At 43.6% G+C, this 15762-nt stretch overlaps 1 protein-coding gene across 4 annotated transcripts in view; it reads left to right on the forward strand.

The window, feature by feature from the left end:
• Positions 1 to 15762, forward strand: part of Sfmbt2 (Scm like with four mbt domains 2) — a 179664-nt gene that overhangs the window by 62859 nt on the left and 101043 nt on the right. For 3 of the 4 annotated variants that reach the window (XM_038333304.2, XM_038333306.2, XM_038333307.2), the window contains exon 5: positions 14959 to 15047. In XM_038333304.2, the coding sequence (XP_038189232.1) occupies positions 14959 to 15047 (89 nt within the window). Of the gene's footprint in view, positions 1 to 14958; positions 15048 to 15762 lie in introns of those variants that run through there. The other variant, XM_038333308.2, reaches the window with a different exon arrangement.

The raw sequence follows: 15762 nt of genomic DNA on the forward strand, positions 1-15762 counted from the left end.
TACATTACTAAAACAAAATCAAAAGGAATAAAAGTGAACATATTAGATAAATAAATGTGGCAAAAATGAAAAATAATTTTCCTTATCTTTCTTCAAACTTAATAGCTGCTGAGAAGATGTGCATTTGAGGGATTTTATCCATTCGGGAACAAAATTCCTCATACTGTATAGTCTTGTTCTCAGACGTAGGTGGAAGACTTCATGTTGACTTGTTTCAACCCTGCGATGCAGCCAAATACGAGAACATCCTCAAATCACATTAACCCTCTGCTAATTTTTTTGTTCTGTTTTGTGAAATTAAGTTATACAGTCTAACTACTTCGTAAGCAATTAACATCTCAGTTTTAGGGCTTTGTGCTTAACCCCAACTTCAGGTTTATAACTTCCTATCCAGGAAGAGTCAGTAACAGCGTTTTAATACACACACCCTTTCTGAAAGCTGCCAAAGAAACAACCTTTAAACTGAGGCTGACTGGCCCAGAGGAGCTCCACTTAGCTAATCTGATAATTATTGGTGCGTATTTATGTAAGGATGTATAACTGAAGCCCCAGAGGTGATTAAAGAGAAGGTTATTTCTGGCCCATTGCCTAGAATGTGGGGTCTAAGGCAAATTTTTTAGGTTTTTCCCCTTATGTGCTACTTCGCTAGCCTCTTTCACATCGGGTTTGAGCACCTCTGGAACACTCCACTGCCCTGATTTGTGTCCGGTAAAAAGGAAGAAGATGGCCTCTCAGACTCACCAAGTCCACAGTCAGTTCTAGGAGTGTGGATGGAGAGTTGCAGTAACCCCACCTCAGCCTCCCGGACCCAGACTTCCACCATTGCTGCATGGCCATGCTGTTTGCTTATGTCTTGAAGATATGCTCTGATTTTTGTGAGTAATTTTTTTTTTTTTTTGGTTTTTCGAGACAGGGTTTCCCTGTAGTTTCTAGAGCCTGTCCTGGAACTAGCTCTTGTAGACCAGGCTGGCCTCGAACATGTTTTTTTTTTTTTTTTTAAATCATTCTTTCTAGAAACTACAGGGAAGCCCTGTCTCGAAAAATGAAAGAAAAAAAAAAAACCAACAAAAAAATCATTCTGGGGCACGGAACTGAAAAGATGTTTTCAGCTATTGATTTCTGCAGTGGAAGGAAATAATTTGAATGCGTTACAAATGATTCTTCCAGGCTCTACCATGCCAGCCTATTCTCCTGAACTGTCCTCTTGCCGTCGCCCTGAAATAAATCCACTTTTAAAAAGAGGCATTAAAAAGTGCTGTGACAAGTGTAGTTTCAGCAGATAGATTTAGCTCATGTATTTTATCTGCATAATCTGATTGTAATTTATATATCTTCAGCCCAGATAAAGCAAAGCCGTTTCTTATTACCCAGTTCTTTTCATTGTCAACATGATGTGAGCGGGATATTGACTTTAACTGAAGGGTGGTGATTAATCATAGCAGCTTGCAGGGAGATCATTTATTGCTTTGTGTAGCTGAGTGACTGCTGGCGGAGCTGCGAGTCAATCAAGGCAAACCCGAGTGGGTTAGTTGTTCTCGGGTGACAGTGGATGATGTGATGGATTTATTAGCCATATTCTCGACTAAGGATCTCTTTCCATTCGTAGCCAGGCAGGTTGCAAGTGGTCAAATTAACAAGTTACCATCAACGGAAGGATCTGCTTGTTTGCAAAGTAGAGTTAGACCAACTGTATTGTCACAAGAGAAGATGAGTTACAGAGATATGACCACTGGCACTACTCAACTCACGATTAGTTTTGTCAAGTTAAAGAATGGCAGTTGTGTTCCTATTATTTTGGATGTTTGCTGAACTAAGAAGAAAAGAGTCATCCTGTGTGGTTATACAGGCTGTGCGATGAGAACTGTTTTCTAATTTATAGGTAAATATTATTTCCCTGACAAAATTTGTAACTCAGGCTGACCTTCTCACGCCTTGACTTGGCTGGCTGTTTTTTCCTATGTAGAGGGTATGTGTTTTTAAGAACCATATATTGACTTAATATTAACTAATAGTCAGAGATGATTCTAGGGTGCCAGTTATGGCTCAGTGGGCAAAGAACTTGCCACACAAACCTGGCGAGTTCTGCCCTGGTACCCACATATAGGTAGAAGGAGAGAACCAACTCTACAAAGTTATCCTCCCACGCCCACATGCGATGTGTGACACCCAGTTAGTTAAGTAGCACAGGTCACACACACATACACAGCAGTAATAGTAAATACAAAAGGAAACCAATAGAAGATGCTAGGGAAGATACAATCAGGGAAGAGAGGAGCTCGGCGGATGCTATCAGAATCAGGTGGTGGTGAGCCGTCATCCCGTCCGTTCATCAGTCCTGTTCATCTTTAATCTTCATCACCGCTGTTCTTCAGTGTTGAAGATTAAAGTGGACTGCCTACTTTATTAAAGTGCCCTGAGTACCTGATAGTATGTTGTCCATAGTCTTCTGGCTCTTTCTTTCCATGGGGAGTTTAGGATGGTGCTCATTTTCCCTTGAGCCAGAAGTGCACGTGTATGCATGGCGTTGAAGTGTTCTAATGATGGGGCCCGATCAGTCGCCCATTTGCAGAAGAGTCAGCTTGCGGTTGTGAGTCCTCAGCTCCTGACCTTTCCCTGGTTCAAGTCTTCTTTCCCCATGTGTTTTTTTCTGGCCTACGATATGTGATGGTTGGAAAGGCATTTCTTCTGTGTCTGTATGAGGTGTGTATGTTTATACATGTATGCACTTGTGAATGCAGGTGCAAGCGCACGCTTGTGTGTGAGTATTGTATGGAGACCAGAGATTGATGCCTGATAGCTTCTTCACTTACTCTGCACTTCACCTTGTATTTTGAGATAGGGTCTCTCCCTGAATATGAAACTCATGGGTTTAGCTAAACTGCCTGGTCTGCAAGCCCCCAGGGATCCTCCGTCTAGGTCTGCTCCAGTCTGGGGTTAGAGATACATGTTTCTGTGCCAGGCTTTTTATATGGGTACTGTAATTTAAAGCAGGTCTTCATGCTGGTCTGGCAAACCTTTACTAACTGAGCCTTCTCTCCAGCCCTAGAGAGGCATTTCTAAAGCTTTAATAAACTCGTGGCATTTGGCTGGAGAATGGTGAGACCATTATGTTAATATATATGTTTGAAACTGCTTTCCAAGTGCTTTCGGTCTGAACCATTGGTTTCCAGTTGGGGAAGATTTGCCACCTAGTTACAAACTAGCAGGTAGTTTGAAACTACCTGGGGACGAGTTCTGTTGTCACAACAGGGGGACATATTCCTGGCATTAATATGAGAGTTTCAGGATACTGCTAAGGATATGTAGCACACAGAACAGCCACCTGGCAATAACAAAGAATTATCTGGCCCTAAATGACAAAAGTTTCAGAGACATTGGCCTCACGGTAGGGGTCTCTGGGCTTAGTTGCTATGAGCTTAGGTTCTTGGACAAGTGGCTACTAGGTTGCACTTAGAGTAAATGTCTTCATAGGGACCTATTGGGTTCTTTTATTTTTTTTTTGTCGTTTTAAACCTTCAATTGCCACATCTTTCCTTTGCTGAAGAAATAATAGTTGCAAAGTGATTAGGAAATGCTTTCTTCTTCCCTCACCTGGCATACATTGTTTGTGCCACAGAAGCTGATGAATTGCCGCTTCTAAGGCAGACCAGCTGGTTTTGTTCGTTAGCTATAAATCTCATCTAGTCTGGTCTTAGTGTTAACGAGAAGAAAACCATCAGTTAATATCTGTTATATTTCATTGCTTAGAACTAATTGCTAGTGGTAAAGCTTCTTTTTTTTTTTTTACAAACATAATTGATAGAAGAAAGCTTGGGGAATTTTTCATGGCTCTGATTACAGCTGGCCTTTTCTAGACGGGCCTCATGCAGTAATCCACGTGAATTCTGTTGATGTGATTTAGCTGGCAGAATTTATAGTCAACGTTAAAAATGACTCGGTGACAGGACTGGTGTTCTTTTCCGTATCCTAGCCCTCGTGTGAGCCTTTCGCGGTGCTATTTCTTGTGTGAGCCTTTCGCGGTGCTATTTCTTGATGCACTATTGCAGCATCTCTGCTTTGTTTTAAGGGTCACACAGAGCAAACCCCTAGGGCTTTACTCATTTGAAATTTCCTGTTTACTTATTGAGAAAAAATATAGAGATGGAGCTCAGGCTTGGGGATATGGCTCAGTTGGTAGAGTGATTTTCTGTGTAGCGTGCGTGAAGCCTTGGGATGGCCCCTGAGCACTGCATACACCTGCCAGGAGAGCACATGCAGGGGATGGTGGCCAGAGAATCAGGAGTTGACGGTAGCGCTTGACTACATGAAGAATTCAGAGCCAGCCTGTGCTACCTGTAACTCCGTGTCAAAAATAATATAAAAAATACAAAATAAAATAAATAGTACAAAAAAGCCTATTAAACACTCAAATATACTCCTTCTCATTATTGCTGATTCATGACATTGTTCCTTTCTGTGACCAAATAAAGCAAGTTGAGAGGAAAAGGTTTATTTGGCTCATGGTTTGAAGAGGTGCGGTCCAACATCGTAGGGACAGCATAAAGGTGGGGATAGTTTGAAGCTGTGCCTACAGGAGCGTGGCCTCATTTGCTCATGTTTGCTGGATAAAGAGGCAGAGAGAAGGAGGGGACTCTGCTGTTCAGCCCGCTTCCACCTTCCCTTCCTCCTTTATACCTCCAAGTCCCCAGGCTGTGGGATGTTGTCACCTAAAACACTGAAGCCTGATGCCAACTAAGGAGGTGGTGGTGCTTTGTCTCCACACACACACACACACACACACACACACACACACACACACCACATGCATAATACACACTTGTACATACTCTCACACCCACATACAAACATGCACATAAAAATCCTACACATGCACACACGCTTGCATGCATGCACGAACACATCCACACAGCCTTATATTCAATTTTATGGGCTCATGAACTTCATGAAGTCTGTCATGGATCGCAAGTTAATAACATTTGCTTTAGACCAGGATGTAATAACCCAGTCAAACAGGCTTTAGAAATGGATTGTCTGGGATTAGAGAATTGGCCTGCCTGCTAGATATTTGGTTAGGGAGAGTCCTATAAGTTCAAATATGCTTGCTCAGTAACCTGAGGCTAGGGTCGTGTGTAAAGGGCGTGTCTTGGTTCCCATGTGTTACTAAAAATGTTCAGAGCACAAGAGAAGAGCATCATGGTTAGGTTTGAACTGCTACTCTAGGCAGAGACTCAACAAAGGGATTATGCTGGCTCCTGGTTCGAAGGGAAGAACCAGGAAGATGAAGACCGTTATATTTTCCTTGAGACACCGGGTCTTTCCATGTTGTGCCGAGTTTCTAGTTATTTTCTGAAGAAAGAACAAAACATCTACCTATCACCGGTTAAGGGGAAAGTAGATTCATGGTGAGTGATAGGGTCTTGCAGCTGGGTTCTGTGGCACAGAGAACCACGAGTAACTCGGGACCACATCTGCCTGCCTCAGTTGAGGTGGAGGCCATCTTTGGGCAGAAGTGAGAGCTTCTTTGTTGAGGAGTAGCCAGTAGGGGACAGAGTGTAGGCTAAAAGCTGAAGGGTGCGCGCGCCCGTGAGTGTGTGTGTATATGTGAGTGTGTGTGTTGCTGAAATGTATGTAAACATTGTTTACCAATATACAAGTGTCCAGATGACCTTTATTCTTTGTTTCCTTTTGTTTTTTGAAGGAAGGTCTCATGATACCCAGGCTGGCCTTCGGCTCATAGGTGGATAAAGGCAAACTTGAACCACTGATTCTTACTCATCCTGTGCCCAGTTTATGTGATGTTAGGAATTGAATCTAGCTCATCCTGCATGCTAGGCGGTCATTCTGTGAACTGCGCTACATCCACAGCCTCTCCGTGTGACTTGTAGACCAAGGCCGCAGTCTGGGACGTGTTGAATGTGGCTGTAGTCCTCACACAAATGAACGTACTAGTCATAGCAACCTACTGTCTAATTCCGTTTCCTCTTCTTGTTTGGAGTAGTGATTTGACTTTGTTAATTGTCCGGCTTTAGTTTTGAAATTTAAAAATGTGGCTTCTTAGTTAACTTCCTTTTGAATAATTTCTAAAATTGGCTTATTTCCCTCCGACAGATCATTTTGGGAGTGCGGTCATGTTACCATTGTTTTTGCTGACATATGTACCCTCCTTTTCCTCACTCTCCTTCCTTCTCCTGATCATCTATCTGCCTTATTCAGAATTCTCTCCCTCCCTCCCTCCCTCCCTCCCTCCCTCCCTCCCTCCCTCCCTCCCTCTCTCTCTTTCTCTCTCTCTCTCTCCCCCTCCCCCCTCCCTCCCTCTCCCTCTCCCTCTCCTACCCTTCCTCTCTCTCTTTCTCATTGAGCACATAAACCCTGCATTCACAAGTGATTACGTTTAACACCTCCACAGCCCTGCCAGGTTGATAATGTAAATACAGTTTCCTAGGTAAAAACATACACCTCCAGGCTAGGTGGTTATTTTTTTTTCCTAATGTCACACAGCTGATATGGGATGGAGCTTTCATCCAGCTCAGCAGGGCTGTCAGAGACCTACCATTTCCTATATCAAGTGGCTTTCTCAGAGGCGGCAGGTCTGTCTCAAGTTTCTTACGAGTTCTCTTTGCAGGAGTGCTGTATCATTGTTCTTTCCTCTTTCGGTGAGTACTTTTGTTCTTTTCTGTTTGTCCCCTGAGCTTTTAGAACAGAGATAGTAAAGCAGTTATTATCCAGAGTTCTCCAGGGAAATAAACAATAGGATGTCTGTAGACACACCTGCACTTATACACCACATACATACACACACACGCACACTCACACTTAAGACTATGGAGACCTTGTGGGTCATAAATCTGCCGGGGGAGTCCAAGATGCTGGAGACTTAGGAAACAGTGACAGTTGAAGACCTAAGGGTGTCTTCTGAGGCCCCCAGGAAGAACCCATACTACACGTGACGCTCCAGTCCTCTTTAGGAAACTCCTTTTGCTCTGAAAACTCAGTCATTTTCATCTGATGCCTGCATTGAGGTGTTGTATATGTGCTTGTATATGTTTGTGTGCACACGCCATCACCTCTGTGTGTGTGTTTGTCTCTGTATAGACTAAAGGTCTATACATGATATTGCATATTTTCCTCTATAACTTTCTGCTTCGTGTTTTGCAATTTGATTTTTCAGTGAACTTGGAGCTCACCAGAGGACTAGAACGAATGGCCAACAAGCTCCCATGATCCACTGTCTTTCCTTCTGCCTTACTCCCTAATTCCTCAGGTCTAGGGTTACATATGCTCACTGCTACACACAGTGGTGTGTGAGTGAGAGAGTGTGTGTGTGTGTGTGTGTGGCTGCTGGAGATCCAAACTCAAACAGCAAATGCTTTATTGTCTAGCCATTTTCCCAGCCCCAACAATTTATTCATTCACATGATTGGATTGGGCCCACTCCCATTAGATAAAAAAATCTGCTTTAGAAGTTGAGAACACATCTTCACAGAAACACCCAGAATTATATTTGACCATATATCTGGCTGCCATGGCACAGTCAAGTGGACAAGCAGGATCAACTATCACAGAGAGCAACTTGAAAACTGTTGACAGGAGACAGTCACAACCCATCAGAGCTATGCAGAGGACGTGTAAATGATAACTTTTTGTAAGTCCTCTTCTTTTTAAAACCTATCTTAGGAGAACATTGGAAAGTATTTGAATGGGAGTTCTTTTGTTCCATCAAAGAAAGCAACTTTCCAGAAAGAACTATGTCAAATATGAACAGGAAAAAGAGACCTAGGAGAATAAAATCTTTAGCAAGCCAAGTTCCCATTAAACTTCTAGCCCTGGGCTTGTGTGAGATGCCCATTCCCATTCACCAGTTTCTCTGCCCTGGAATTGAACGAAAGGCCTATAGTCGTCACAGTGACTGCCATAGTGGCTCTCAAATGCTGCCTTGTGAAGAGCTACTTTTTAGAACACAATGATGCTTGCTGTTCCTTTTGTGATCATGAACGTTTACTCATGTACTCAAGCTGAAAGAATCTCGAAGAGTTCTTCCAAAACTTCCCTTTAACAATCTCTATGTGAATAGATGGAGTTGTGGTTTGAATGTAAAATGGCCCCAATTGGTTTGTGTGCTTGAACTTGGTCCACAGCTAGAGTGGTGGTTTTGAGGCTGTGGAATCTTTTAGGAGATGGAGCCTCACTGAAAGGGGGTCACTGATGTCACCTTAAGGTTCCATAGCCTGGCCTTTTCTAGCCCACAGATACAGTGTGACCAGCTGTCTTACCCACCTTACATGATTGGACTATACTCTAACCATGAGCCAAAATAAATCCCCCCCCCCCCTCTCTCTGTGTGTGTGTGTGTGTTAGTAGAGAGTGGACCTAGGGATTTGTGCGTGCTAGCCAAGGCTCTACTACTGACCTATTTCCCTCGTCCTCTTTTCAATTTTTAATTTGAGACAGGATCTTGAGAAGTTACTGCAGCTGGCCTTTGATCTCACTCTTGATCTTTGGGATCTACCTGCCCCAGTCTCTCGAGCAGCTGGGAGTATAGGCCTGTGGTACCAGGCGCTGCTAAGAGTATTTGAACCTATTCACCTGATCAGCCATTGTATGTGGTATACAGTGAACGTTTCAATTCTGCTGAATCATTTGAAGGTCTGTCCTGTTTGTAAAAGCAGTTTTACTTGAATAAGATATGAAAATATCAATGCAGATTCCTCTTCAGAAGTCTTCACGGGAAAGCTTACTGTAGTTCTGATCTTAGTGCGGATAAGCGTTCGTATTTTTCATCCAGCACCGCCACCTCTTTTGTTTAACTAAGTCAATATTAAATTCTTTTCTGATATGTCAAAAGCTGCTGCCGAAGCTGTTAGTGTAAAGTTTAGTCTTCTCAGGACCGGAGAGGCTGCTGAGCGTTTCGAGCGTGGGCTGCTTTTCCAGAAGACCCAGGTTTAATTATCAGCACATACATTATGGTTCAAAACCTTGTACATATGGTCTATAACTCCATAATTCTAGTCTCAAGAGATTCAACAGCCTCTTCTGGCCTCCATGGGTACCAGGCATACATGTGATGCCTAGACAAAAGACTTACAATAAAATCCAGGTCTCTTTAGGTCTTCTCTTGCCTCACATTCCAGACATGCAGAGACCCCAGGAAAACCTTTGTCATAAGAAAGAAGATGGAGAAAGAAAACAGTACGGTCCCTAGGAGTGAGAGAGGACCCAGGGAACAGGACAGGGGAAACTCCCGAATTACCCTAATGAAGGGGTTTGAAAAATATCATCTGTTACCAAAAAAGGAAAGATCCACCAGAGACTAAAGAGCAATCCATCTCTAACTAAAATTATCGTCCATGGGGTACCTTCAAAGAAGGCTTGGTGGGAAGTGAGCTGAAAAAGTAGTTCATGGAGATCAACCAAATAGCCTGTGTTTCTTAACCTCTAAGAGACAGGCCAGTGTCCAAAACCACTTCTGTGTTACCTAGTGGATATTTAAATGAAAAGGACCTTTTTTTTTCATCATGACTTCTATCTGCCTCCCAGATGGGTGGAAAGGCGTGGTGTGGTTGGTATTCTCTAGTTTGCGCTATTATATGGGAAGTTAAAAAAGATGCAGAGCCATCGTGAATCCAGGTGACACACCTCTCCCCCTTGCCACGGCCCCTTCCCATCTGTTTGAAAAGACAGCTGGACCCCTGGGCCAGGCTCTGTAGAAGATGATACTCTTAAGACGCGACATGTCATTGAACTCCGTGATGACATTCACTTGGTTGGGTTTGAAATCTGCGGTAGGAGTGCTTCTCTGGAGTCTGAAATCTGACAGGAATCTCCTGTGTATTGCTCCTTTTATTGCTTTCTAATCCTAAGAAATCTGCTGTGTGATTTGGGGCCATCCCTAAATGTCTTCCCCAAAAGTCTGTATTTCTGTTTCCTGTATCTCAGAGTCACAGTGACGGTTCCTCCCCAAATGACACATTTGTGGAATATAACCTCTAATTTTATAAAAAGTTTTCTGTTTATGTAGTGTAACTGACTAGAACTTTTGAAAAAGTTCTGACAGAGGCAGGGGTGTCCATTCAGTCCACAAAGTGCTGAGGTATAGCAGGAAGACTCCAGTTCAGTCCGCACAATCCGTAGTAAAAGCCAGATGTGCTGGCAGGGGTTTGCAATCCCAGTGCTGCAGAGGTGAAGATGGTATCTTGGTGCCCATCCTAGCTGGTGAGTTCTCCACCAGTGAGAGACACTGTCTCTTAGAAATGAAGTGGGTGATGCCTGAGGTCAGCACAGGGGTGACCTTTGGGCTCACCACACAGGTACAAATGTGTTTCTGCATCCTCATAGAGGCAGACACACACACACACACACACACACACACAGACACACAGACACACACACACACACACTCATACACTCATACATGGTCACATACACAAACACAGTCTTATACAAGCACACACATGAAAACATAAAATGTAAAGATTTTAACTATCTACCTCCTATAGATTTCTAGGACTTTCCATGTATGGAAACATAGGTTGGCGACTGACAAGTCCTGCTGGGATTTCTTTCAGCTGGAATTACATAGCCTTGGCCTGCAGCCCCTGATCATTTCTCTCCCGCCTTACAGCACATGGGTGCTGTAGGTAGTGCAGAGCAGGTTACAGACTTCATGACAGGACTTCCATGGGAAGGAAACCGTGTGGGACAAATCCTAATTGGTCTTAATAAATAAAACCCAGACTCAAGATATTAGGGGGCGAAAGCTGAAGGATCAGAGAAGCAGTGTGGCCAGCACTAGAGAGACCTTTACCTCTCCTAACGCTCAGACCGAAGGGGCGATCTTGTCCTCAGACTGCACACTCAGACTCCAGGGGTGATCTCAGACTGCACTGACCTGTCTCCTCCTGCCTTGTGTGCCTCTCTCCGCCCAGCCGTATCACTCCTGTCTCCACCTCATAGTGCTGGGGTTAAAGATGTGGCAGTGCTGGGATTTGTGGAAGCTCTGTTTCTCGTTTAGACAGATTCAGTCTTGTGTGGTCCAGGGTGGCCTTGAACTAACAAGAGATCCCTCTGCCTCTGTCTCTCAAGTCCTGGGGTTAAAGGTGTGTGCCACCACTCCCTGGCCTCTGGTGGTTTAGCTCTGCACTCTGGTCTTGAGGCAAGCTTTATTTGAGAAAACACAAACAAAAAAATCACTACAAAACCCCCTAAATAACATGGTAGATATTTAACTGCCTTTCCTGTGCAAATTTTCTTGCACTCACACACTTCTTAAATAAACATTTATAATATTAACCTTGCTAGTTGCAGTGTAAGTGGACACAAGAAACGATGTCAATCAACTTCCACTGCAGTGCATTCTAAGGGATTCCCCAGGGCACTGGAATTCTTTTATAATGTATCCATATCGGAAATTGCTTAAAGCATGTGCAGTTGAGTGGAATTTGTAAATTTGTTATATTTAGTTTTATGTTATGGGCATTTATTTGTTCACATATTTTCTCATTTTGTATGTGAGTATGTTTGTGTGTGTTTAGCACAGATGTACCTACCCGTGTCTGTGGAGGCCAGAGGGCAAGCCATGGGGTATTCCCTAGATCCATGACCAACCATGGTGGGGTTAATGAGGATAGGGTTGTCTTTTTGTTTGAAAATTTAGAACTTTGAAGGCTGAATGTTGATGGAAACTTTTTTTTTTTTTTAATGTGGAAGGTTCCTGAGAATTGTTTTACCACCATTTTTACTTAAGACTGTCAGTGCATTTCTGTAGGCTACAGATGTGTTTCCCCTAGAGGACACTATCCTGGATATTCAGGATCCCTTCTAAATGTTTTGTGGAAACATGGTAAGGGAGAGTCTGAAGACTTCGGTAAGCTCAGGGCTCACATGACTATCTCCATGGCTACCCTTTCTGTAGTACCCAGGATACCACAACTGTCTGTGTCTTCATTATGTGTTTGCATACTTTAGAATTTTAACTTAAGTGCTAACTTGGACTACATGCTTATTGAATGACCTTAAGAGGAAAATGGATTGTTTCCTGTTGGACACAGACAAAATTCTGTAAAGCACAGTGTTGTGGGATATTCGATTGTGCTGTGAACTTGCGAATGTGTTAATAAAATCAGCCTTGAATGGGGGTGGTCAGAGCCAGAAACTAGTTGACAGGAGTCAGCCATAGGGCCAGGAAGATGGATAGGGAGACATACTGGAAGGAGTGAGGAGGGACTTGGAGATTGGCAGTCTTTTTTGGTTTGGGATGGTTGGACAAATGTTCTCTTGATGGGTCTCCAGCTAAAAAGGAAGATTCGCTGGTTGCTTCTTGGCCTCTTTGAGATAGCAGGTTTTCACCCCCATATCTGATGGCTGAGTCTTTACTGGTAAATAGAGCGATACAGACTTAGTTATAAAGTACATTTGGTGGCAGTGGGCGAACTGGTGACAGTGGGGCCAGAAATCCCACCAGACTGAGTGACAGGACACTGACCCTGGGGCCACAGGTCGCAGATGGTGGTTAAAATATCAGTAGATTCAGGTGCAGCCCCTAAGCGGAGGGAAAAACAACAACAGAGGACCCCTTATTGCTTTATTGGTGTTATGATATGTTTCAAAATCTGTATTTCCAAATACAGTTCTATATTTTGTCCTAATCTTGACTTATTTGAATAGGCAGATGCTTTTCTGGTATTCGTCCTGCCTAGGACCGATTATCTATTTATACACAATTAGGAGCGTTGCAGATCGTGGTGGAAATATCCCTTGATATATGACTCCTGGATTTCTGGAGGCTTGCGACTGATTTTTTTCTAGTTTATTCTGTAAGAGCAAGAGTTAGTTAGGAACAGCCTCTGGAGAGGAGGAAAACAGCGTCAATGAGAGGTCTTCGTGTGCGAAGCACAAGGCAAATAGCAGTTAATTTACTGTGTGTGTCTTCTGGTCTTAGTTACCTCAGCCGTGCAGGAGGGCTAATTTTATGAAAAGCATTGTCGACTGCGATTGTAGCTTAGTGGCTGGACACTTGTTGAGCATTTTTGAGGCTCTGGGTTCAAGCAGTCATCACTGCGAGAATAAAAGAAGAATCAAATTATTTTTAAAAAACTACTATAGTGCCGGGTGGTGGCGGCACACGCCTTTCATGCCAGCACTTGAGAGGCAGAGACAGGTGGATCTCTTTGAGTTTGAGGCCAGCTTGGTCTACAAGAGCTAGTTCCAGGACAGGCTCCAAAGCTACAGAGAAACCCTGTCTCGAAAAAAAAAAAATAAAACAACAACAAGAAGAAAACTACTATAGCACTGAGAAATGATTATTATTATTTTTACTGATGGCAACAGAACACGTATAGTTTTTTTCCACATATCAATATATGAATTTTCAATATACGAGTGTACATGTTTAAAATAAGGAAAAAGCTATTATAAATTTGGAGGGTGGGCCTGAGAAGCTGCTGTGGCACACAGAACTGTACTTTCCATCTTTGTATGTGGTGGGAGCATCTTAGGTGATTTTTTTCCCCTTTGGAACTTGATCCTTTATGGGGACTGAGCAACCGCTGCATGAGGTCCATGTTTATGATGGGTAAAGATGGGGTGCCGCTGAACCCCATGCGGATGCCAGGTTTGTTAGGACTGTTGAAAACTTTAAAGAATACCTGTTTATTTTTAAACTTAAGTGTATGTGTGTGTGGACATCTATGAGTGCCAATAGGGTAGAAGAGGTTGTTGGATCCACGGGAGCTGGACTTCAGTTGTGACCTGCCCAGTATGTGTGCTGGGAACACACCTGGGGTCCTCTGCAAGAACAGCAGCCCACCTCCCCAGTGCTGAGATGACAAGCACATGCCACCATAACTGACTTTCTCCTCCCCTCCCCTTCCCTCCCCTCCCCTCCCCTCCCCTCCCCTCCCCTTCCCTCCCCGTCCCTCCCCTCCCCTCCCCTTTCCTTTCCTTTCAGTGGTTCTGGAGATGGAACTTAAGTCCTCATGCTTTCACGGCAAGCATTGTACAGAGCGAGCCACCCCTCTCTCTGTCCCGCCTGCCTTTTTCAGATAATCTCTCGAATGCTTTCCTTTCATGTTTGCAGTGCCGTCTGCCTTGTTTTCCAGCCTAGGCTTTTTTTTTTTTTTTTTTTTTTTTTTTTTTTTTTTTTTTTTTTTTGGTTTTTCGAGACAGGGTTTCTCTGTAGCTTTGGAGCCTGTCCTGGAACCAGCTCTTGTAGACCAGGCTGGTCTCGAACTCACAGAGATCCGCCTGCCTCTGCCTCCCGAGTGCTGGGATTAAAGGCGTGCGCCACCGCCGCCCGGCCAGCCTAGGCTTTTGTACCTAGACAGAGAAGCATCCATTTTCCTTCTTTTATAATCTTTGTTTGCACTCGGACATTCATAGTCTTGCAGGATTGCTCTCACACGGAGACCTCCAGTTTCTGAAATGTGTGAGCCGATGTGTTCAGCTGTCACTGAACGCCATTTACAGGGAAGTGTGCTTACCCAGAGCCCTCCCACCCCTCCTCCCGTTCATGCCATCACTCTCCTTACCATACACCCTTTCTTTCTTGCAAAGCCCCCTTTTCCTCCTACCCCAGAAACCTGTTACATAGTTCAGGGCCTGGTTTTGTTTTCCCTCTGAGAAATGGGCCTCTGATGCTCCAGCTCTCCTTGACCATTTTCTCTTGGCATTTCCCAAACCGCTGCTATGTCGCCATTGTTGCTTGTGACAGGTGTCACACTAGGTGTAAATCCTAAGGGACACAGGCTCTTTCCCTTCTAGATGTCCAGGGGTGTGGTAGGTATCCTGTCCGTACTTGATAAAAGATACGTGACTGTATTTTCATTATTCTTTACTTAATCTTCAGGCACAAAATTCAGAAAAATCTTGAAGTAGTCTTGACGTACAGATCACTTAAGTGGCTTCTGATTGTTTGATACTCCACTGATGTGTTGAAGTGTTTTGTTCTCTCCCTTGTTTTGTTAGCAATCAAAGAGAAGTACACAGACTGGACAGAATTCCTCATACGTGATTTGACTGGTTCACGGACGGCACCTGCAAGCCTTCTGGAAGGCGTATGTATTGCTATTATTCATCTATTATAGCCCCGAAGCATTCTGGTCCTGTGATTGCAAACCTAATGGTACATTTGCATATATCCTTCTGTGGATACATGTAGACGCACGTGTTTTTATTCTCACAGCCTAACTTCCTGTTCCTTACTGATTTGCACAGGTGATGGATCTGAGTGGTATTGACTGATGTTTTCCTGTGTTGTAATCAATAAATGGGAAGTTTTCTCTGTTCGAGTGCATTTTACAATTATGTACCCGGATGTCTTCCCATTACCCTTAAGCCTTATCTTGTAGGATGACTTTTTGGCAGGTGATGACTAAGCATATTTATGTGCTTCCTGAAGTTTCCTGGAGCCCATTAATAAACAGCAACAGGAGTTGTTCATCTTGGGTGCATAATAACGCCCATGATCTCACGCATATGTGTTACCTAAGACTATTGGTTAGCTTTCTCCATAAAAGGAGAGCAGACATGGCTGACTGTACTGCACTGTGGCTAAGGCAGTGTTTAGGCATGGAAGCGGAGTAGTTTAATCTTGAGTCTTGATGGTTTGTTTGAAAACCTTATAATGAAACATTAACAATTCTTATATGTACTTGAGCAGGAAGACAAAGGCAGGGTGTCATATGTAATTATTCAATTACCAACTCTGTCTCAAGGGTACCCTAGGAAAGGGGAGCCCTACGTGAATGCCTGGGAATAAGATGTCGATTT

The sequence above is a fragment of the Arvicola amphibius genome, chromosome 6, assembly GCF_903992535.2.
Source record: "Arvicola amphibius chromosome 6, mArvAmp1.2, whole genome shotgun sequence".
In the NCBI taxonomy this organism is placed as follows: domain Eukaryota; kingdom Metazoa; phylum Chordata; class Mammalia; order Rodentia; family Cricetidae; genus Arvicola; species Arvicola amphibius.